Source organism: Cygnus atratus, chromosome 1, assembly GCF_013377495.2.
Source record: "Cygnus atratus isolate AKBS03 ecotype Queensland, Australia chromosome 1, CAtr_DNAZoo_HiC_assembly, whole genome shotgun sequence".
NCBI classification, from domain to species: domain Eukaryota; kingdom Metazoa; phylum Chordata; class Aves; order Anseriformes; family Anatidae; genus Cygnus; species Cygnus atratus.
Genome location: NC_066362.1, coordinates 21,473,341 through 21,495,762, shown reverse-complemented (window position 1 = coordinate 21,495,762; position 22,422 = coordinate 21,473,341). Strand labels below are relative to the sequence as shown.

The 22,422-nt window shown below is 38.1% G+C and overlaps 1 protein-coding gene across 1 annotated transcript; it reads left to right on the top strand.

Annotated features, from left to right (window-relative positions):
• Window positions 1-1,363: 1,363 nt before the first annotated feature.
• Window positions 1,364-22,414, top strand: HDAC10 (histone deacetylase 10). Its single transcript, XM_035559326.2, has 21 exons — window positions 1,364-1,464; window positions 2,353-2,419; window positions 3,313-3,447; window positions 5,385-5,481; window positions 6,172-6,269; window positions 6,347-6,451; window positions 6,659-6,727; window positions 7,376-7,502; window positions 7,993-8,058; window positions 8,421-8,480; window positions 8,857-8,946; window positions 10,143-10,249; window positions 11,794-11,861; window positions 12,377-12,647; window positions 13,285-13,375; window positions 14,933-15,018; window positions 15,520-15,573; window positions 17,743-17,827; window positions 18,283-18,468; window positions 19,905-20,064; window positions 20,758-22,414. Exons 2-21 carry the CDS (start codon window positions 2,355-2,357, stop codon window positions 20,781-20,783), a joined length of 2,046 nt encoding a protein of 681 aa, XP_035415219.1. The 5' UTR covers window positions 1,364-1,464; window positions 2,353-2,354; the 3' UTR covers window positions 20,784-22,414.
• The last annotated feature ends 8 nt before the right edge of the window (window positions 22,415-22,422 follow it).

Sequence of the window (22,422 nt, the reverse complement as noted above, 5' to 3'; positions counted from 1 at the left end):
TCTCATGCACTGTGTGCAGTTCTGAGCACCACAGTATATGAAGGACATGAAACTTTTAGTGAGTGTCCAAAGGAGGGCTTATGAAGATGGTGAAGAGTCTAGAGGGGAAGACATATGAGGAGTGGCTGAGATCCCTGGGTTTGTTTGGCCCAGAGCAGAGCAAGCTGAGGGGAGGCCTCATGGCAGCCTGCAGCTCCCTCACGAGGGCAGCGGAGGGGCAGGCGCTGAGCTTTGCTCCCTGGGGACAGCGACAGGACCCGAGGGAATGGCATGGAGCTGGGACAGGGGAGGGTCAGGCTGGGTGTTAGGGAAAGGTTCTGCACCCAGAGGGTGGTCGGGCACTGGGACAGGCTCCCCAGGGCAGTGGTCACAGCACCAGCCCTGCTGGAGTTCAAGAAATGTTTGGACGAAGCTCTCAACACATGGTCTGATTTTTGGGTGGTCCTGTGTGGAGCCAGGAATTGGACTTGGTGATCCTTGTGGGTCCCTTCCAACTCAGGATATTCTGTGATTCCATGATTTTCTATCATGAACTAGAAAACTAGTAGAAACTGAGGAATAAAAGTTGGGACAGCCTATATTCAATTTATATTGTATAATGAAGTCACTGTTTTGAAAAATGTAGGTTATTCAGAAGCTTAGCTCATTTGATCCTGCTGAGTCTATGATGGTCTCTACTGGAAAAATGGTAAATATTTAAAGAACTCTGTCACTGCTTACACACTCCAGCTGCTCCAGAAGGGCGTCTGATGGAGGTTCACGTCAGCGCAACGTGCAGGCCCCGCAGTGAGCGACCCATTTAAAAAGTGCTAGAGAAACATTGCTGATCTTCAGAGGTCCCTTACAGCCTCAGCCAGTCTGCGATTCTAGCCTGAACTACTGAGGGGTAGACTCTTGTTATTCTGTAAAAACAGAGAAACAATTGTGTTAGCTCGAGGTTTACTTGTATATTTATTCCCCTTTACTTGAGAGGAAGCCCTGCTTTTGTTTGTTTATTTGCTCTCATACTTGTTAATGTAATAACACTTAAACTTAAAACTTAATAATACATGTAGTTGAACTATGTTTGGCATGAAAGTACTGTTCGAACTGTCAGAACTACTTTACGGAGCTTGCAAAGTAAAGTAGCCTTGGGGCAAATTTGTCATTTTATACGTGTTTTAAGGTCTCCTGTTCTACACCAACGCTACGTACAGCGGCATAAGAGCCAGCAAAACAAAAAGCAGGAATTTCAGCCGAGAAACTTCCATCCCTCAGCTGCCAGCCGCTCCGATGCCACATGCCCCCAAGGAAGGTACCCGCACAGCAGCCCTGGCCGCCGCCCTGCGCCCTCCCTTCAGGGTTGGGGCGTTCCTTAGAAAATCTTCCGGCATCTCCGGGGGCCGGCGGCGAGGCGGGGGCTGCCCTCGGCCCGCCCCGAGCTGCCGGGGCGCTGGAGCCGCGGTGTCCGGGGAGCTGCGTGCGGTGTGTGCGGGGAGGCCGGGGCCGCCGTCCTGGGGGCCGGGAGGCTGCCTGCAGGGCCCTGGGGGCTGCTGGAGGCCGTGTGGGGTGGCTGGGGTTCCCCACAGGGAGGGAAGGAGGGAGGCGGCGAGGGAAGGAGGGAGGCGGCGAGGGAAGGAGGGAGGCGGTGAGGGGCCCAGCTTGCACGCGGTGCTGTGTTGACAGAGCCGGCGGCTGCTCCTGGACTGTAGTGAGGTGGTGCTGCGTTTTGAGTCCTTTTTCTCTGCGTCTGGTTTTGTTTTCTTAAATAAATACCTCTAATATTTTTTGTTTGTTTTTGAAAGAAATAAGTTTTAAACACGATAAATCCCTGTATTGTGGGATCTGCGGTGTATGTAATCATATTATTCCGTGGCTTTATACCTGAAGTTTTCACGAATGCCTGTTTTGTTTCATGTCAGCTCTGGCAGGTGGCTATCCCCATGTAATGCCTGGGAGAAGGCATGCACAGGCCTGACCTCAGCTCCTCTGCAGCCTTCAAAAGGCCCATAGCCTGGGCTAGAGGGGCTTCGAGAGCTCGTGCAACCCCTCACCTGCCCCAGAAATACCTCTGCTGAGGCCTTGAGCGTTGAGATAACCAGGAATCCTGCCTGTGCAAGGCCAGCATCCAGATCTCTGCCGTCAGTTTTTGCACTCTTGCCTCGCTAACCAGTCTTGTCGGGGTTCCTCCTAAAGGGTTTTCTTTGATTTCACTTTGTACTTACAAAGTCAAAAGTGCACAATCCTCATACAAGCAGATACGCTGTGTACACACATTCTCACTAGCTAATACAATATTAAGCTTGTTTTATTATACATTTGTTTCTAGCCTGAAATATGCATCTGGGGATTTTTGTTTTGTTCTGTCTATAGCAATGGCTTCAGGAACAGCATTGATTTATGACGAGGAAATGACCAGTCATAAGCTACTTTGGAATGAGTAAGTCAATAACATCCTGTCCTTCTTATGAATAGGTTCTTATTAGGCCTTCTAAGAGAAATATCAAGTGAATGAATTCTTTGTAAACGTATTATGGAAAGTCTAGAGATAGATATCCTGTCGTTTTCCTAGTAAACAGAAAGGCTATCCTTTTGTAGAAAAACTTTTTTAAAATTCTTAATTTGTATCCAGAAGCCATAATATTAATCTGAAGTTGGATTTGAGAAGCTCTAGCCATCCAGTCCAGGAAGCCTTAATAAGACAAGTCTTCAGCTTTAAGCATCTGAGCAAACCCCTAAATAAAGTCTCCAAAATAAAGTATTTTAAGCTAATTAAATTGTTTATAAAGCTAAATATCATTGGATTCAGGGAAAAATATGCAGATATGCCTACTTAGCTGAAACTCTTCAATTAAATTCTGTTAGAAATGTATATGTGCTGCTTGCTTATTTTTATACGAATGAGACCAGTACCTGTATTGTGCTTGAAGTAGAAGTCTGCTGTTATCTTCTCTCCCAAACCTATTTCTCCTTGGTTGACCTTCACTGTAACCTACAGTACATTTTCATTTTATTGTTCCTGTGTCTATAGTAGCCAATGCTACTTTAAGTGATGAGAGAAGAAGCAAGAAATGCTATTGTGATTCTTTTTATATAAGGGCAATACACTTCTTTTTGCTTACAGATTTTATATTATTATTTTTAGCACAATTCAAAACTGAAAAATATGTAAAGAATTCTTTTTTTTTAACTTTTTTTTTTTTTACTCTTACACATTCCTGTGAAGATATTGAATCTTTTCACAATGGGAAGTTAAGAGTTAGGCATTATTATTAATACTTGTAAGCTGTGCTGATGTGGTGCTCTAGTAATATGATTATCACTTATTTCTAGTCCTATCTGTGATATCGAAGTGCCAGAAAGACTGTCAGCCTCCTATGAGCAGCTTCAGTTTTACCATCTTGTGGAAAGATGTGTCCATGTGCCTGCCCGAGAAGGAACTGAAGAGGAGATCCTGTTAGTTCACAGGTCTGAAATTTATTTTCATCACCATTCAGATTAATCCAATGAAATAACATCTGTCATGTCTACCTCCAGATCGTATTTTGCTCCATTTGAAAACGGAAGTCTGCTCTAAAACGGAATGACTTCCAGTAATTTCAGTGGCAATGTGTCAGATTTAAAGTTGTACAAACAATATATGTATATGTATGGTTTAGGTGGTGAAGTATGAATCTGCTGTTCTAGTAAATCCTCATTCTCACTCTGGATTCTTGAGCAATGAATGCTGTTATATATATAGGATTAAAAGTAAGCTTCTAATAAAAATTGGAACAGGACATTAAGAACAATGTGAAAAAAAAAAAAAAAAGATCTTTCTTTAGAAAGATGATAACCGCCTCTTTTTCCCAAAGATGTGATGGTAACCAGGTTCAGCCAAGAGTTTAGATTACTCAACAAGTCCATGGTGGTATGGCAGGCCTGATGTTAAGCTAGGAAGTCACTTCAGAGGTCAGGGTCCAGGTCCAGATCAGTGAGGTTCATGGCTGGTCACAGATATGACTACTCAACACAACTACAGCGTAGCCAAGAGTGAGAGCCTTACCTTAAAGCAGCTCCCAAGGAGGGGAAGCCCTTGCCGAAACTTCTAAGCAGAGCTGTTTGGAGAAGGTTTGGAGAGTTGTTTGGAGAGTTTTGCTCAAGGGAGGCTCCTTCTAGCTCGCTCTTTCAAGTCCACCAGCTGTACCACCTCTAAACGGGTTCTGAACCCAGCAGCAGAACCCCAGGGAGGGAAGGGTTGCACTTGGGAGCCCTGACACTTGTGACAGGGACCATAGCTTGATCCTGAGTCGTGCTTAAATTTTCAGATTCCACAGCAGTATTTTTCCTCAGAATGTACGTGTTAGAATGCAGTTAGTGCTGTGTACCAATGTAATTTATTTTCATAGTATATATGCTGCTGATTGGGTACTGAAGAGACTTGATGACTGTACCCTGTTTAGCTGTTTCTTCTAGATTACATGGGACAAATAAACTCACAAAGGTCTTGTTTTGGTTTCCATAGGTAAGCTAAAGATAATAGACCTCTTTCCTTTTTAAAGCACTTTCAGGTTTAGACAAGTATGTAACTCCTACAAAAATGTTTCGTTTGCATTCACAGTCAGGTATGAGGCTGATGATAAAGTTAAACTAATAATTATACAGACACTCAGGTTCAGACTGGTTTATTCCTGTTAATACCTTTGTTTTGTAGCCATTGTTTAGCTTACTTTCCATTAGGCAGCACTACTGTGTCTGTCTCACTTTGTTGTGAAATTCTGCTTGCTTTGGTGTTCCACCTAGGGGAAAGCATCTATGGTCATTGTAATCCTGGCTTAGGACACATAGGAGAGTCGATGTTGTCAGCATCCATTTCCAGCTCACTCCACAACAGCAAGAGAGCAGTGACAGAGAGTTGGCGGAATGCTGATTCTAGTGCCTTAGCACTTATTGCACTCTTGAACTAGTGAAAAAAAAGAGTTAGTACACACCTGATAAGGGATTCATTCAGATAATCTGTTTTCCATGAACAGAGGAGGACTAGAGTCGTAATTCACGTGCTGATGACTGCCAGAACCCAGTTTAGTTCTTGTTGGGATGGTATCTTTATGTAGCGTGCATTGCAAAACAGATCACTGCATAGTGAATAAATGGCCTTTTTGTGCTAACAAGACTAAGCCCTTTTACCACTGGAAAAGGGAGAATAATAATTGTCATATTCTTATGACATCCCAGAACTCTTGCTTTCATAGCGCTCCCAATTCTCTTCGCTGTATCCTGCAACTGGTGTTCCAGAGTATTGGACGTGTGAAGTCTCAGAGACAAGCCCCTTTTAACATATATTCTGTTTTCATTACATTTTGCATTTAAAGCTGTAAGTCGATTTGCTTAATTAAGTGTTGTGTTATTCTCTCTCTCCTCTGCAGTTCAGAACACTTGGAAGTTGCAAAAAGCACGCAGACAATGGATGAAGAGGAACTGAAAAGAGTGTCTGGGAATTATGACGCTTTTTTCTTTCATCCGGTGTGTAAATTAAACTACTTCCTCTACTGGGAGTTGCACGTATTTGTATTGTTGCATCTGTGTGACAATTTTCTAAGTAGGGGAACATTGGCAATAAGTTTTTTTTGCCGTCTAAATATATTTGCATGTATTTATGACATTATTATAATTTGTTTCCAATTTCGTGTAATGCTGTAATTTAAACTGGTTAAGCGTTCTGACATCTATTCTGTAATCGCATTGTAGCAGAATAGCAGCACACTACTCAAATTTTTTCTCTTTTTGTTACTTAACTACATCATTGTAAGCCATTAGTGGCCTGCAAATCACGTTTTAATAACAGTCACTCTTAAATGCTGTGCTAGGTAATGGAGGGGAAGGCCTTTCTGTTTTGCTTCTGTAAGATTTTGTTCCTTATTTTCAGAGATGCCATGTTAATTCAGTAGAACTAGTTAGTTCAGTATATACATCTCATGTTTCTTACCTCCTCCAGAGAGAACATCCTTGTAAAAGATACGACAATCACAGATAAACCTAGTAGAGAGCACATTGGAACTTATGTTGTAAAATTCTGCTTTTAGCTAACTGAATGCAACTTCAATAGGGTAGACTTACGTCTATTTCCTGTTGGGGTGCAAAGCATGTCGTTTGTGATTAGTCTGAAACAAGCCGATGAATTATTGATGCTAACTATGAGATTCTCTTTTTCAGAACACTTACCGCTGTGCCAGACTAGCAGTGGGAGCAACTTTGCAACTAGTGGACTCTGTGATGTTAGGAAAAGTGTGCAATGGAATGGCATTAGTAAGGTAAAAAATAGGAGCAAGTCTTCACTTCTTACCAAAATTGCCTTTGTTGTGAGTAATGATATAAAACTTTGGTTTAGACCTCCAGGTCACCACAGTCAGAGAAATGCAGCTAACGGGTTCTGTTTATTCAACAACGTTGCTATTGCAGCAGAATACGCAAAATTGAAATACGGTATACAAAGGTAGGTGCATTGACCCTGGAGAAGCTTTTCATGCACAGTTACGGCATTTAGATAACCATTTGACATGATACCTTTTTAGATTAATGTCTAGACGTTTCTGGTTGTCACATACCTTTTGAGTCATAAAATCGTATTTATTCATCTGCATTTCCTTTAGTTCTAGGTGCTCTGGTTCTGCTGAATGTTTTATTTTACTAATCTTTGTAGAATCCTCATTGTTGACTGGGATGTGCACCACGGGCAAGGAACTCAGTATATATTTGAAGAGGATCCAAGGTTTGAAGGATATTTTATTCTTTATGTTAGCTAGTTGAATATTGCTTGCTTCTGTAGAGAGTAAGATTCCTTATCTTTCTAAAACTAGAATCTTACAAAACATTGTTCTTGCTATTTTAGTGACTGTTGTTTTTCACTTGTTATCAAGTAGAAGGAAAAATCTATCAAAAATAAATATTTAAATCTATTCTACTATAAAGGATAACAAACACAAAATGAGCAATATGGCTATCTTAGTTTGCCAGTAGTAAGATCTCTCCATAGGAGTATTTAGGTAATATCTCCGTTCTTTCTATTCAGGAATTTCTCAGTTTAAATATTCAGGAAGTATTTGGGTAAAACAGATGAGCTTTGTACTGTTTTCTGAAAAAACACAGAATTAGGTTCTAGAAACAAGTTTGCTCTTCTGAAAATGTCCTGTCTTTGATCTGAAGGGAGTGCATACAAGACATTCTAGCAATTGTCCTAAGTTAATTTTGATATAGGGCCTCCTGTACCAACTTCTGCAGTCCAGGACTGTTTAGAGAAAAAAAGAGCAAAGGCTGATTCTGTCTTCATGCTTTCCCTCAGTAAGTCTGCTAAGTTCAGGACATAAGGTCAGTCTTGGAACCTTTTTGTGAAGTTAGATTTGTTTCTTGTATCTTTCAGTGTTTTGTATTTTTCCTGGCATCGCTACGAACATCAAGAATTCTGGCCATCACTCAAAGAATCTGATTATAATGCTGTAGGTTTGGGAAAAGGAAAAGGCTTTAATATAAATTTGCCTTGGAATAAGGTAAATGTTGCTTACAGCACAATAAAGGAAATGCAAAGCTTTATTTCTCAAGCATTAGGTAACACTTTCTGAGAAGTGCAGTACTTCGCTTGGTTGGCAGATGTCTTAGCACAGTGTACCTCATTTCTGTCAGTGGAATATCTGCAGAGAAACATGGCTCAGAATGTGATTATTTATTTTTTTTTTTAAATGAGGGAGAGACAGACATGAACATTATTTTTTTCTTCAATATCTTGCCTAGCCATCAAATCAAAAAGTGTTTCAGAAGATGATTACGTTCATCTTTGTTCAGCGTAGAACTGAAGCTCATACTTAAGACTAAAAATGCTGTATGTGTATGCGCTTAAAGTACATGGAATTCGTTTTACTGTCTCGTATGGTTGCCTCATCTTTAACTTTTGATACTATCTTTCCCTAAAGTCATGAAGAACCTCAGAAAAATCTGTTATTCCAACAGGAAGATCTGACCTATATTTCTCACATCTTGCAGGTTGGGATGGGAAATTCAGATTATCTTGCTGCATTTTTTCATGTGTTGCTTCCAATGGCTTTTGAGGTACTTTTTTACTGCTCTGTTTTTTGAATAGCAAAATCAAAGGCTATTTCATAAGTACCGTTGAATATCTTGTAGAAATGCAGTACTCACCAGCAGCACAGTTAACACGTAATTTCTGCTGGTATGAATGATGTCCTGATCAACATAATAATGTTTACGAAATGTTAGTGTTGAAATACTCAGTACAAAGCTCTGCAACTTTTCCATCAAGAATGAAAACAGTCTAAATGGGTAAAGTTACTTTTTAATTCAAGGAGAGTATTTGTGTTTATGGTCTGGCTGAAATAATAGCTGAATGTGGTGTGGTTGAAATCCAGTGCAAAATACAAAGGAATGTGCTGCAACTCTCTGTTTTATTACAGTTTGATCCTGAACTGGTTCTTGTCTCCTCTGGATATGATTCAGGAATTGGAGACCCGGAAGTAAGTAACTTGCTGTGGTTTGTCTTGTCAGTCATAAAGGTGTTTGTAAAATATTCCTGCAGCTTCAATGTCCAGTGATTGCTAGGTGAAATTCACTTATGACCAAGCTAAAAATACACGTATGAGTCTTTAAGCTGACCCCAGCTCATTAAATACTATGAGACCTGTAAAGACAAATTATCCAGGCGTAATTACTGCATCATTTTTTGTACCTTTCTTTAAAGCAGTTGGTTCAGCATTTTGTTAAATACAATCAGACGTGAGTGTTCCAGTATTCTGACTCAGTCTCATGTATTTCAGATTGTCTGTTTTGTTTTTTTTCACCAATGTTTTTGATTCAGGGTTTCATCTCTTACAAATATTTTCTTTGATTTAGGGGCAGATGAATGCCACTCCTGAGGTTTTTGCCCACCTTACCCATTTCCTGATGCAGTTAGCTAGTGGAAAACTGTGTGTCATCCTAGAGGTAAAGACTTGAAACTTAACAAAGTCATTGCTTCTTTTTATATCTATTTGAGAATCAGGAATACAAAAATGGCAAAGATTTGACAATGCCCTTAAGACAACACATTTCTTCTAATGCCTAAGAGCTGTGTGTTTTTTTTTTTTTTTAACTTAAAACATTGAAATGGAGCATATGGTCATTCTTCCAAAAACACATCCTTAACAGATGTGTTCAGTTCTTGTGTGCAGTGACTGTAGAGTGCTGCTCTGGACAGTCCCCAATGCATTAAAATGTATTTACTGAATAAACTGCATTACCAATGTTTCTGCAATTTTGTCTTACTCCAGAAGAGTTTTAAAAACCTGTAACATAAATAAACAGAGCTCTTGCTAAACTTGCCTAGATGTTTTTAATCAAAAAGGTAGATCTTTTTGAAGAGCTCTCTTTTAAAAAAAAATTTCCTCATTTTGAAACCTACATTTCTACTCCCCTTTTGCATGTTAGAAAAATGGTTAACTTTTCAGGTAAGTAACTTTGTGGATTTATTACTGCCAACAAGGTCTCCAAGACTGAATTGTTTAGGAATTGATTAACCTCTGCTTTGCTTGACCTGTCTTCTGTCATCCTTTTCTTCAGCAGGTTATTATAGATACTTCTGTCTGCTAGCTGAAGTGCAGATAAGCATCCCCTCATGATACAGATGATGTGACGGCTCCGCAGGTGGTATGCAGGAAGCAGTCTATCGTCTTTAATTCAGCAGTCTTAAATCTATCTTCAGTTCTTCTCCACCTTCTGCCAAATCATCAGGACAGGCATATCTTAGAAGTGTCAGGCTGTGGGAGATTTCCCTTGTGCAGATATTTTAGAGGACAGTGATAGCACTTACCTACTCAGGACTCTTCCAAAAGAATTGTAGAAAGCGGCATGCAATGGAGATGGATGTAAGAAAGTATATTTTTAGGGTTTTCAGGGCATCTGTTTTCCGAAACAAACCACAATAAAGTGAGTTGAGTCATGGGATGCCAGTGAAGTTCAGCAAGTAGCCTCTAACTTAGTAATTTTCAGTATGAAAACGGTGACTTAGGTATCATCAAGAAGATGCATATCTTCTTCCATTTATGTGAATTCAGATATATTTCAAAAGTTTATTTCCCGTGATGATTTTCAGATTTCACAACTACTTGTTCCTTATGTGGCACCAAATACTTCTTTTCTAGGGTGGATACCACCTGAAATCCTTGTCTGAATCAGTCTGCATGACTGTAAAAACTTTGCTTAGAGATCCTATACCTCAAGTAACTGGAGAAATGGCCCCTTGCCTAAGGTAAGCATGTGAATAATTTTAGACTAGCCCATGTGTTTATCAAAGAGACTGAAGATATGCATGCTTTGAACACTTTGCTGACACAAGGTTTTATATGATGCTTTATAATACATTATTTTCTGCTTTGGATAACTTGCTTTCTGAAAAAGTCATCCAAGATGCAGTTTTGCATACTTCTGTTTCTGAAATGATTTCGAGTTTCAAGGCAATGCCAGTTAGTAACAGCCAGTAGTTTGGAAAGTATGTAATTTCAGAGATTAGTTCTTCAGACTCCAGGACCACTTTAGTTGCAGTAGCTGGAGCTGGCCTTTCTGCCATCAGTGAGAGCTGATGCTGTGCAGAGCCACTTATGATGACTCCTTGAGTGTCTAGAGTTCGGAGCATTGAGGCCTGGGTTGCTAAAGCACTCAGCTGTGTGGAGCTGCACAAAGATAATTTAAACTCGGGGTCTAACGTATTTTTGGAGACAGTAAAACTGTGAACAGTAGTGTATCTGACCTAGTGAAGCATTCCAAGCCTTGGGCCTGAATCAGTCCTACATCTAACCAGTGTTTTTCTCTCTTCCTGTCTGTACCATCTCCTCCACATCTCCACGTTCTGTCTTCAATCTCTCTCCTACCTCAGTAGTTGTCCCATGTCTTTTTTCAGCAGTAATGCTACTCATGCATTTTGGTGTGTAGAAGCCAGCATGCGCTACTTGACTATGTTAAGTAAAATTGAGATCAGTCAGGGAAGCAGCATAGGTTACGAGGGCTGGTGGGCAGAACTGGATTTGGTAAACCCCCGTGGAACAGAGATGGTTCTTTTGCTCCCAGTGCACCCGATAGAACTCGTAGCACCTCTTTTTTTCTCCTCTGCCAATTGTAATCTATCAGGTTGCTATCATCCTAGGTAATACAGAGTCAATTACATATTCACCCGTTATATCAGTCCAGCACCTGAACACCTTACAGATTATCTCCACGTATGCAGAATTTGTCCTGGATTTCCCGTGACGTGAATGATGTTTGTATGACAGGTAGTATAAAAGGGCCATTTGCCTGTAGTGCTAACAGTGGTAATAAAAAAGAGTTCAAGAATAGCAAGGAATGTGATCTACTTGTTTTCTGCCCCCCTTTCAATCTCTCTGAACAGGTAGTTTAGCTTTTGAGTGAATTTAACTACATCTGTACATTCTGTAATCTCTGATGAGATGATAAAATCTCTGACAGAGCAGAGAAATACATAAAATCCTACTTTTCCTGAAGTCAGGGACAGCTGTGCTTCCTCCAGCAGCAGTCAGGATTTCACTCAATGTGTGTAAATGTGTTTACTTAAAAGGCACGTGCTGCACATGTTCTTCACTTTCCTTTTATAACTCTTGCATCTAATCTTTCCAAGAGATCTGGCTATTGACTCTCATTCTCTTTATTTTTCTGTTCTGTGTTTTCGGAACAGACCAGAGCTTGTTCATTTTCAGTTATGTGTTTTGTTTTTCATTGAGGTAAATTGTGTTTCCTGTACTTTCATTGCTGCTGATACTGTTAAACCTGTTTCTCTTATAGTGCTATTGAATCTATTCAGAATGTGAGAGCAGCACATAAACCCTACTGGAAATGGTTGATGTATGAAGGTAATTAAATGTGATTGGTAAATTAAATCATACAGAAATCCAAAATGATTATTTCCTCTGGTTTAAATGAATTGAACTACCAGTGATTTGTCTAATGATTGGTGAAGCACTGTGAGGCTTCATACAGGGCCAAGCCCTCAACTGGTCTGAAAAACAAATAAACAAACTAAAAAAAACAACAACAAAAAAACTTTTATTAACTGATGAAGCTGTCAAACATCACACCAAAAAGTAGTGCTTTAATATCTTTGTTTGAGTATGCTGTTTTCTGTGTGGAGAAGAAAATGGAGGTGAGGTTTATTATTATTGTTTGCGACCTGTCATTAGATTAAAAAGAAATGTAGCATCGTTGAAAAATAACATCTGTGGCAGGAAACATTGTAGTTAGCGCATGGAAATAAGTACGCACACTATGAGTATAGGTGTACTTTGTTTTGTAAATAAATGTAAGTAAATATTAACACCCTGCTTCAAAAGAAATACATGTGAAACCCCTCTTTTTTTTTTCCCTCTAGACACATCATTTTTGCATAATTTGAGCACCAAGTCACACTTACCAAAGACGACTAATACCAATCCCTCTACAGACCACGAAGATAAGATAACTAACAACAGTGAAGCTGTCAAAATAGAAAGATTTCTGGAATTGCACATGAGAAATATTCTATTTCCAGTGCCTCCCATCAGAACAGCAACAACTGAGTCAAAAGCTTCATCATACTTGCTCCCAGCACCTGTTTGTGTGGTGAAGGAAATGGACAAAAATGAAGTGAAATCTCTTGCCAGGTTAGTCCTATTTATTTAATTCCCAGCATGATTGTAAGGATGAGAGGTCTTGGTACAGACTTTCATCTAGTTTAGTCTCTGCCATGGTCTTCCTGGCCTCAGTCTATTCAGTCATAACCAGAATTACTTTGAAAAATGAAGAAATCGGTGTTTGTTATCAACCATATCCTTAAAGTCCTTTATAAAACTAATCAGAATATTTGAGAGAAAATTATTTCAAGAGAGAACAGTGCAAATGTGTTCATTTAGAAAGAGATTTTGTTGGGAAGATGCCTTAAAGCTCTGTGTTCACTTTTAGCTGAAAAAAAAAATCGGACCAGACTGGTCTGATTTGAGAAGCTTGGCTTTCTAACTTAGTAAGTCTAGTTCTGTCAGAATTCTATTTCATGAATATGTCATCAGGCATTTTTTGTTTTCTTTCCAGTGCAGAATGGAAACAGGTTTAGGGAGCTCGAGATTGTCAGGCAAGAGTGTTGTCATCTTCCTGCTAGGGCTAGGTCTTTGAGAGTGAATGTGTAGCAGCGTCTGTACAAAATGTACCCTGTCAGCAGTAACTGCAAAGTACTGTTAGACAGTGTCCTCTTCAGAAGCATTATTGTCCCTAGCCTAGTTTTTCTCCATATAATTTATTTTACAGTGACTTTTATGCAGACCTTGTGAACGAGGACAAAACCTTGCACTCTCTTGGCAGTATGTTGGCCATCCTAGATAAAATACTAAAGAAGGAGGTAAGAATAACGTGCTTTAATCATGAGGATTGGAGGAGGGGGCGTATTCCTCTGATTCCTGCTTCTACACTGTCATCTGGATATTAGTTACTATGTAATTCACAACCCCACTAACCTCATCTGGACTGTGCTAGATAACAAGAGTGAGTATGCAACATGAGAAGACATTTAAGAATAGTTGTTAACCCCAAAACGTTGTTCTAATTATCTTTGGGCCAAGATATTGTCCAGCTTTGCTGCAGTCACAGCTTGTGAAGCCTTAAGAACCTTCTCATCGCTTTCAGACACACAGTTGATGCAGACATTCACTCTTCCAGCTGCTGGAGGCAGAAGGCTGTGTATCAAGCACCAGTGAGCAGCAGCAAGAAATCAGAGCAAGAGATCTCAAATTTTTTCCTGTCTGAATGCAGAGTTTTGCCTTCAGTCTTTAGAAGAGACTTTACTTCTGCATTACCCTGTATTATAAGATGCCATTCTGTGCAAAGCTGTACACCCTTATTGTTATATATACACAATAATTTACTCGGTCCTTTGTTTTCCTGCCCCTGATCGCTTTAATGGCATGGTTTACAACACCAATGTGTGCTGTGATTCTAAACAGAGTAATTCCAATTCAGTATTCTAATTCTTGCAAGGTCAGGAATGAAGATAAGGCAGGCTTAGACGTTGCAAGTTTATATTTTTGTATAACAATTTTGAAAAGCAAAGAGAAAAACTGTAAGTTTAAAAAAAAAACACAACAAAATACAAGATTTTTATTATGTTATAATAAATCAGTCTTTCTTTGAATGACAAGCTCTCTTTAAAGTGTCAAGCCAGTGAGGAAGACTTACCTGTCAGAATGGCCTCTTTCTTAAAAGCCTTCTTGCTCATGTTAGTCATGACTGTGAATTTCAGGGACAAATTTCTAACGTTATAAGCTGCACATACCTCTAGGAAAGCCTATAAATAGATGCGAAAATTTACTGGTAAAAGGAAACAGAACTTGTCATGAGTTGCAGATGCTAAGCTGAGCTTTTTGTGTTGACAGATACAAAGAGGGAGAGCATGCGTTATCTTTTTGCTTACCTTCCATGTAGAGCTCAAAGCACTACAGAACACAAATGAACACTTAAAGGTTGATGACATAATACTGGCATTGTGTTTCCACAAAGGAATAGCTTGCATAGGTTAAAGGAGGAGTCAGAGTTCAGGGACAGCCTCCTTTTCATTGTCTGTTTTTCTGGTGCAGTTTGCCTACTGGCCAAGTGAGTGTATCCAATCCACAGACTATTGAGAGGAACGGTGAACACGACCTTCTCCTGCAAAAGCTTTTTTTTACAGTTGCCTTTCAGCATAGCACCATGCTTCTGAAATAATACAACAGCTCTTGGCATAATGATCAAATGTGGCCTCTTTGTTGAAAACGGATTACCAACCTCTTAACCTCGGGATCCCTTTTGTGCAGCTTTGTTTGAGTGATACATATAAACAAGTAAAATTACAGTTGGTACAAATAAGGAATAACATGATCTTCTGCAGCATTAACTATTTCTGGATAAAAAATATATTTTGCAGGTATGCAATGGAATTGCAGATTCACCCACAGCTTCTGTTTCTGTTGGTGTAGCACTAAGATATTCTGTTCATTTTGGATTTCAAAGGTGAATTTGAATCTTTTGCATTTGGTACCCTTAGGCAAAGTGTAAAAATAAGATAAAAGTGTATGAAATATGGAAAGTTGCCTTTGAAAAGCTTAATTTTGAAACAAATAACTTCTCCATGTGCATAGCATTTTCAATAGGCTGTACAGACAGTGTTGTATATGCCAGCAAAAACCTCTTGTGTTACCAAAGGCACAACATTTTTAAGGATGACTGTTGTGCTAGCCTTGTTTTCTTTGCCAGATTTCAACTCTCTTTGCCCTGAGGGCATTTTTTTTGGCTTTTTTTTTTTTCCACCCACAGGACTGGTGGGAGGGAGTTCCCTTGATCTCATAAATTTGTTTTCTTTTTACTTCTAATGAACCAAATTCAGAAACAATGTACATTCTGTTTTATGTCTAATCTACATGTAAACTCTTTAAACAAATTGCACTAATTGGGAAAAAAAAATACTTGCAGATGTAAATACATGTGTACATCATTTTTCTTTGTGTTCTACAGAGTGCTTTGCATATTTGTTGGAGACATGCAGATCATACCGAACACAGAAGATGGGTAAGGTTTCTCTTTACTTTAAGGAGTCAAATCCCATAAGCTCTGTAAATGTTCATAAGTGTCCATATGTTTGATGAAATCTGCACTAAGGAATCAGTCGTGAGCTGATTTTAATTCAAGTTTAACCTGAAACAAAATACAAAGCAACCCAAAATATATCTCTAAGACAAACTTCTATCTCTAAATGACACCATGTGAATTTTAATAGCAGGTTTAAAATATAATCCTTCTATATCAATCACAATTTGGATTTTTACTGAAAACGTAATATTGAAAGTACAAAGTAATAAAGAAAGCAAGTATTTAAAAGGGAAATTTAAAATGATAAGTTGAGATATGAAAGAAATATACATGATATTAAAATCACTGATAGAAATGAAAGTGTGTATGATCAAATTAAAATCACCAATATGAAATACGCTATTACAGATATACAGACTGTGGTCTGAATCTACCTGCTTGTGAACCACACGTGAGGATTGATCAGGATCTGCTGTAGCCCTGCAGTAATTGCAAGAGGCACATAGAATCATAGAATCATTAAGGTTGGAAAAGACCGGCAAGATCATCTGGCCCAGCCGTCCCCCTACCACCAATGTCACCCACTAAACCATGTCCCTAAGCACCACATCCAACCTTTCCTTAAACACCCCCAGGGACAGTGACTCCAACACCTTCCAAGATGAACCATATCTCTAAGAGTATTTTCTTAGTTTGTATTAATTAAATCAGGAGTCGAGCTCTGTGCGGGAACCTCTTAGTTTAACATACAGCTCTATCCATCCTGCAAAAAGGAGAATGTGAAGTTCACTCTTGACAGTTTTCAGCTAAGCAACATTGATTTCACATGTGGATCATGTCCCTGTTGGAGATACTCCTGTAGACGTGTACCGTCAAATTAAATCAGTCTGTTTTTCTGCCTGGGAATACCCGTATAAATCATGCTGTAACTCATGTTTTGTTTTTTTTTTTCATTTATTATCTTTTAAAAAATGCCTTGTTTAGGAAAAGAGAACAAGGATGTGACTAGTAGTTGTAAAGAGAAGTAAAATAAGGAAGGAATAAAATCATGCAGCAAATAAGTAACTTTCACAAATAAAATAAATCTAGTAAAATTCCAATGATTTCATGGCCTGCTGCTGTTCCTTCTCATGATCAAAAATAAAGTAGTCCTAACTGAATTACCTAGATTCACTTTTTTACTCATTTACAGAAGCCCTAATAAAACCAGACCCATTTCTTCTATGCCTCAAATCTTGTGTAGCCATCTACACATCACCAAGTGGGTGTATGACACTACAGAATCAACTTAGTACATTTATATTCAAAACTTACTAATAAACAGTTTGCATATGTTGCAAACTATGTGTTTGTTGTTTGTTTTGTCCTACTATTTCAGCACTATGGTTTCTGAAAATGTGGAGATTATGAGAGGGAATGGTAACAGGCATTTAACATATAGCAGTTTAAATTATGACCCAGCGTAGCATTAGGACATGACAGGTAGTATCCAAATGTTCTACAAAGCCACACTCCTTAAACTTCCATTTTCTGATGTTGTGTCATCTGCTTCTTTAAAAATCCAATGTCTGTCTCACTCATAGACTTTTCACTCACTGCTTCAGATGAAAAAACATAATAAGCAACACTTCCACCCAAAAAAAAAGCACAAAACGGAAAAGGTCAGTTGGTCTCAAATAAAGAGATCAGATGGAAAGTAAAAACATGAGAGTTTTGCAACAAAAACCTAGCACACAGTTATGGTGCTGATACCTAGCATAAGCTAGGGTCTGAGAACAAAAAAGCAAAATAACTTGGTTCTTCATATATGTTAAAATATGTGCTCTATAATTTCAGAGCATAGTGTGCTTGCACTGAGTTCCTTATTGACAATCATCTTTACTTCTCTATATCTTTCTTTGCCAATTCCCATTCTTCTTAACAGTGATTTGCTTGGAGTCTTTAATACTTTTTAAAAGTATTTTTTAGTATCTTGAAAAAGATATGATTTCAATTTTAATTGGTGTTTACATGGTGGCACATTATGATGCAAATAGTTATTTGCTCTTGAGATATGACTTAGTATTTAAGGAATGGTGGAAGAAGGGAGATATTTTTACCTCACTGGAAGTTGTTGGTGAAGTACTGAGATGTGGCTTTTGATTACAGAAAAGTACTTGTGATAAATGTTTGCGAGAAAGAACAATCTGGAAAGATCGGCTCTAAATACTTTATTTCTCTGAACTGGAAAGAGGTAAGATTCACTTTCTGGAAACAATATAAGATAAAAACTTTTTTATAACAGAAAGATTAGAATATATTTACAAATCAATAAAATGGCACCGAGAATTAGTGCTCTCACTGTAATTTGCACCTTTGAAAATACTTCCCTTTTTGGCCTTTCCATGGTGCTACTCCTTAACAGATCTTTAGTGTGTATTAGAATGCATAGGTTGGAGGGAATATCCAGTGGCTACTGTATTTTATCGTCAAGAAGGCAGAGTTACCATGTAAGACACTAAGAAAAATATGAATAATCAATATTGAACAAAGCTGCATGTTTAATATAAGGATTGCTGCGAAAATAGATCAGTATCCTGTTTCCTAGCTCAGTAAAAAGCTTTTTGAGGTGCATGTTATGTTTTTTTATCCTCTCTGGGAATTTGGGGCTTTACATTTGTGCTAAACTCTTTCTCATTGCTGTTAAAGGATGCTGACAGGAGTGACTTCTTTTCTGCTGTACTTGGATTCATTCTTCCTGTAGCATACAGTTATCAGCCCAACTTGATAGTAATAGCTGTTGGACCAAACAGGAGCATTGGAATAAGTGGAATTTCTCTTCTTTTTGGTTTACTACAAGGACTAGCAGAATCTCGAATTCTTGCAGTGATCGAGGTAAGAAGTGGTGCTAAGCCATGCTACTTCAAAGTGCGCAGTGCAGAACCCAAATCAGGCAGCAGCATGGCTGCTGCGTACTGCTTCGAGATGCTCTGTCGAAAATACCGGCTGGTTGGTACCTCTGAGTTCATTACATGAACAGCCCAAGTTTCTCTCTGGCTTGAGACCAAAGGCAGACACAGACACACACCAAGGTGTAGGCAGCCTGTGTGACTGAGAAGCTGAAGCACGAATGCAAGGCCTGAAATAGTGGTTAGATCTGTACACAATAGATACTGTTGTGACAGTTTGCCTCAGTTTGGAGATTAGCTTCCCTTTGCATGTGAAGTGCCAGTAAGCATGTCTTCCATGAACTTGTTTAATCTCTTGAACTCAATTTACACTCTGGGTCTATGCAGCATCTTGTGACTGTAACACAGTTTCTCTGTGCGTCCTGTGAAACAGTAATTTCTGGTTGCTTTTGTGCCTTCTAGTTCTTTATTGGGAAACAGTGAATAATTCACATACACAATTTTATTCTAAGCTGTTCCTCAGTAACTATCCAAATAAAGACATACCATTCATTAAGCTGCCAATTAAGTGGATTTTAACATATTTATTCTGTAGTCCTCTCAAATGCTATTTGTTTTAATTTACAATGTTGATATGTAAATTGTCTAAGCCAATATAACTTGATATAAAGTATACTGAAATAGTGCATGTGCCCATTGCTAATTAGGAGTATGCAATAGAAAATCTAGTTGATAGACTGAAGGGTAAATTCAGAGATAAATAGAAAGCTAGACAGACATCTTTAAGAATTGACTGAGACACTTCCACTGGTGCTCTGCAGGTAGCTCCAGAAAAGGATTAATGTGCTGAGATATTCTAATGCAAGTGCTTGGCTTTTTAGAATAACTGAACAATTATTTTTATATTTAAAAAAAAAAATAGAGTGCAGTCTTCCAAATAAATGTTAATAATCTTCATGTATGAGGGACACCAGAATATAACTTCTGAGAGCAAATTACATCGATTTAGGAATGTCATTGTGTCAGGAGTTCAAAAAGAAATCATTACTCAATGAAGCAAAATGTATCACTGTTTTCTGCAGATAGAAAGTAAATGATGCAGCAGCTCCATTCTTCCCTTTCCTTCCTTTTTAACATTTTCTACATTTAATCTAGCATTATTTCTTTCTAGTCACAGAAGTAAATCTGAGATTCTTTCTCTATTTGAAAAAAAAAAAAGCTTTAAAGTGATTAATATAAATTTACCTTTTTCAGAAAAAAATACCTGTTTTGACACCTCTTTATTTGAAAATTGAAAGTTGTTCATTCATGTTGCTAATACTAGCAAGTTAATTACAAAAGCTTGTTTGAAACTCTACCAGGTATTACTGAAATGCAGAAAGTTTGTATTGAAAGAGTATTTTCTATTTTCTTCTTAAACAGGACACAGATGTAAATCTAATGCAAAGTGTAGCCAAAGCACTAGCAGGTGCTTCTGTGCCTCACATTGGAGCTTATGTACCTCCCACCCAAGAAAAAGTACATAAAATAAAAATATTAAAAGACCAACTTCAGCAGGAATGGAAAATGCTTCAGTGCTCAGGTAACTCATCTTTAGTTCTTATTAATGTATATGTTTTTAAAGAGATGACAAAATACAACTGGTTTCTCTTAAGTCAATGGGACATTGAAGTCAGTGAGAGCACATTGATCTAATGTGAGCAGTATGAAACTAGGAATGCCTTTGATTCTGCCAACTGAGACAGAAGGCACTGAATTTCATAGCATAAGAACTGTACCCTTGGGAACTCTGAATGTTGTTACTCCAAAATTTTATATTATTTATCCTGACATAAAACTACCAAAATATGTGTTTAAAGAATGGTTAATAAGGTGACTGTGATTGCTAATGTGTTTTCTGAATGCAATGTAGAATCAGGTAACATTTTTAAATAACTGGAAATAATTTTGATTAACTCAGTGATTAGTTGTGCTTAAAGGACATTCACAAGCAGTTGAAAAGCAGGTATGCCAATTGTATAGGAATCAAATTAGGCAGGTATTAGGCAAACAAATTTCCGTTGAACAATCTTTTGCTTTGTTTTTAAAGCAGAAAATTTATAAACTTAAACAATGGTAAAGGTGGGCATCTCTCTCTGAAACAAAGAGCTCTGCTTGCTTGCAGAAGAGATTGCCAAGAGCAGTGGTCTGGTTCTAATAAAAGTGTTCTTATGGACTTGGGAATTTTGGTATGAGCTTGATTAATAACTGTTAATCTTATTGTTGTTCTTTTCAGTGAAGGATGGGATTTCAAGTAATTGACTTCAATTTAGAACCGTATTACCCAACAGAAGAAAATGTGTCACTATTAATTTTGCCTTTTAAAATCATCGGGGGAAAAAATGGTTGATCTCTAAACAGAGTAAGAACCATTCACAATTGTCTACTGTTTTTAAAATACTTAAAATTCACAATTTCAACTAGAGCATTGCGCTTGTAAATTCTATACCAGCACCAATTATGCAAGACTGACACTTGAAGCCTACCTACTCCCATGCTTCATTGCTACAAATTGGCACCTGTGTCATTTGTGACTGCAAAGTCTGATTGCACATGCAGTAGCTTGACTGTATGAATGCTAAAGTAGTCCAGAAGACAGGAATCTGAAATGAGCAATCATACAAGCCAAACATTCCAAAATTACTCAACATCAAAATGCTTGCACTGCTGCCACTACCACCATTTCATTGGAATGGAAGTTTAAATGTAACAACAAGTCCTTTGGATTCATGAATTTTTCCTATGACTTAAAGGATTCACCAAATACAGTCTGTTCTTTAATTTCTCTGGTCAGTCAGTTGCAGGAAGTTAAGAAAGAAAAGCAGCTACACAGCGATAGTTTCCTAGATCATACCTGTGTGGTTGAGACTAAATTTGATTTCCTGAACTATATAGGGCATGTGGAAAAAAATATTTTGCACATATAAAATTACAAATACATAATTGAATAAAGCAGTGTAAAGATTAAAATAAAGTTTACAACCTGTATACATACTGTAAATATTCTGTGGATAGGGGACTTCATTCTACCCTCATTTCAAATGCAAATTATCTCTATACAGCAAATAAAAAGCAACACCCCACCCCCCAATTTGGTAGTGGCCTAGGGGTAACATCATGTGAATACTCAAAATTATTTCCTCAGGAAGTTTATTTAGCCATAATGTGTCTCGTTTTCCAGCGTTCCAGGTACATTTTGTACTCATTTTCAGGAGCATTTTTCTGTGATTATGACTTCAATAATGTAAACTTTTGCTTTGAAACACTTAAAATTTTGTCTATGCATAATTAGACAGGATTCCTACAATTGTTGCTACTGGGGTCAACTACATATCATTTGAATAATTAGGTCAGTCTTCACAGTCCTGTTTTTAGAACTGTTGCAAGTGGCACCCTTCTAGTTCACACTGGTTTTTCAATTATGCTGAATGGGAAATGACATTTAATACTTGAAAATTTTTGAAATGGAAATTATTTCGGAAGAGACTAAAATTTATGTCAAACATTTTCACGAGAGAAAGTTGAAGAACACAAGATGTCCTGTTTCAGTTCAGAATTTCTTTAAAATAAACTGAAGTTCTTTTTGGAGTTTGAAGTTACTCTGAATTGAAATCTGAATTAGGTTATGATATGTCAAAATGGGCTAGGTGGGTATCTGCCTAACTTGGGCTTCAAAAACTTCTAAAAAATAGAAGCATTGTAAGTGTATTCTTCTCCCTTCTACTCCCCTGGAGAAAAAAAATCTGTGACAATTCAGCATTTCTGAGGAAAAAGCATTTTTCCCAACTGCCTTCATTAACTCTTGAATTTCTATTGTCAGTCATGAGTGTTGTATTTTGTTACACATATTTTTAAGATGTCTATCAAATTTAATAAAACGTGAATTAAAGGGCAAACCCGT

Coding starts and splice junctions, on each gene's coding strand:
- HDAC10 (XM_035559326.2), top strand. CDS start 2,355: ATGGCTTCAGGAACAGCATTGATTTATGACGAGGAAATGACCAGTCAT. Junction 6,728..7,375: donor ATATTTGAAGAGGATCCAAG/GTTTGAAGGATA, acceptor TGTATCTTTCAG/TGTTTTGTATTTTTCCTGGC. Junction 8,947..10,142: donor AACTGTGTGTCATCCTAGAG/GTAAAGACTTGA, acceptor CTTCTTTTCTAG/GGTGGATACCACCTGAAATC.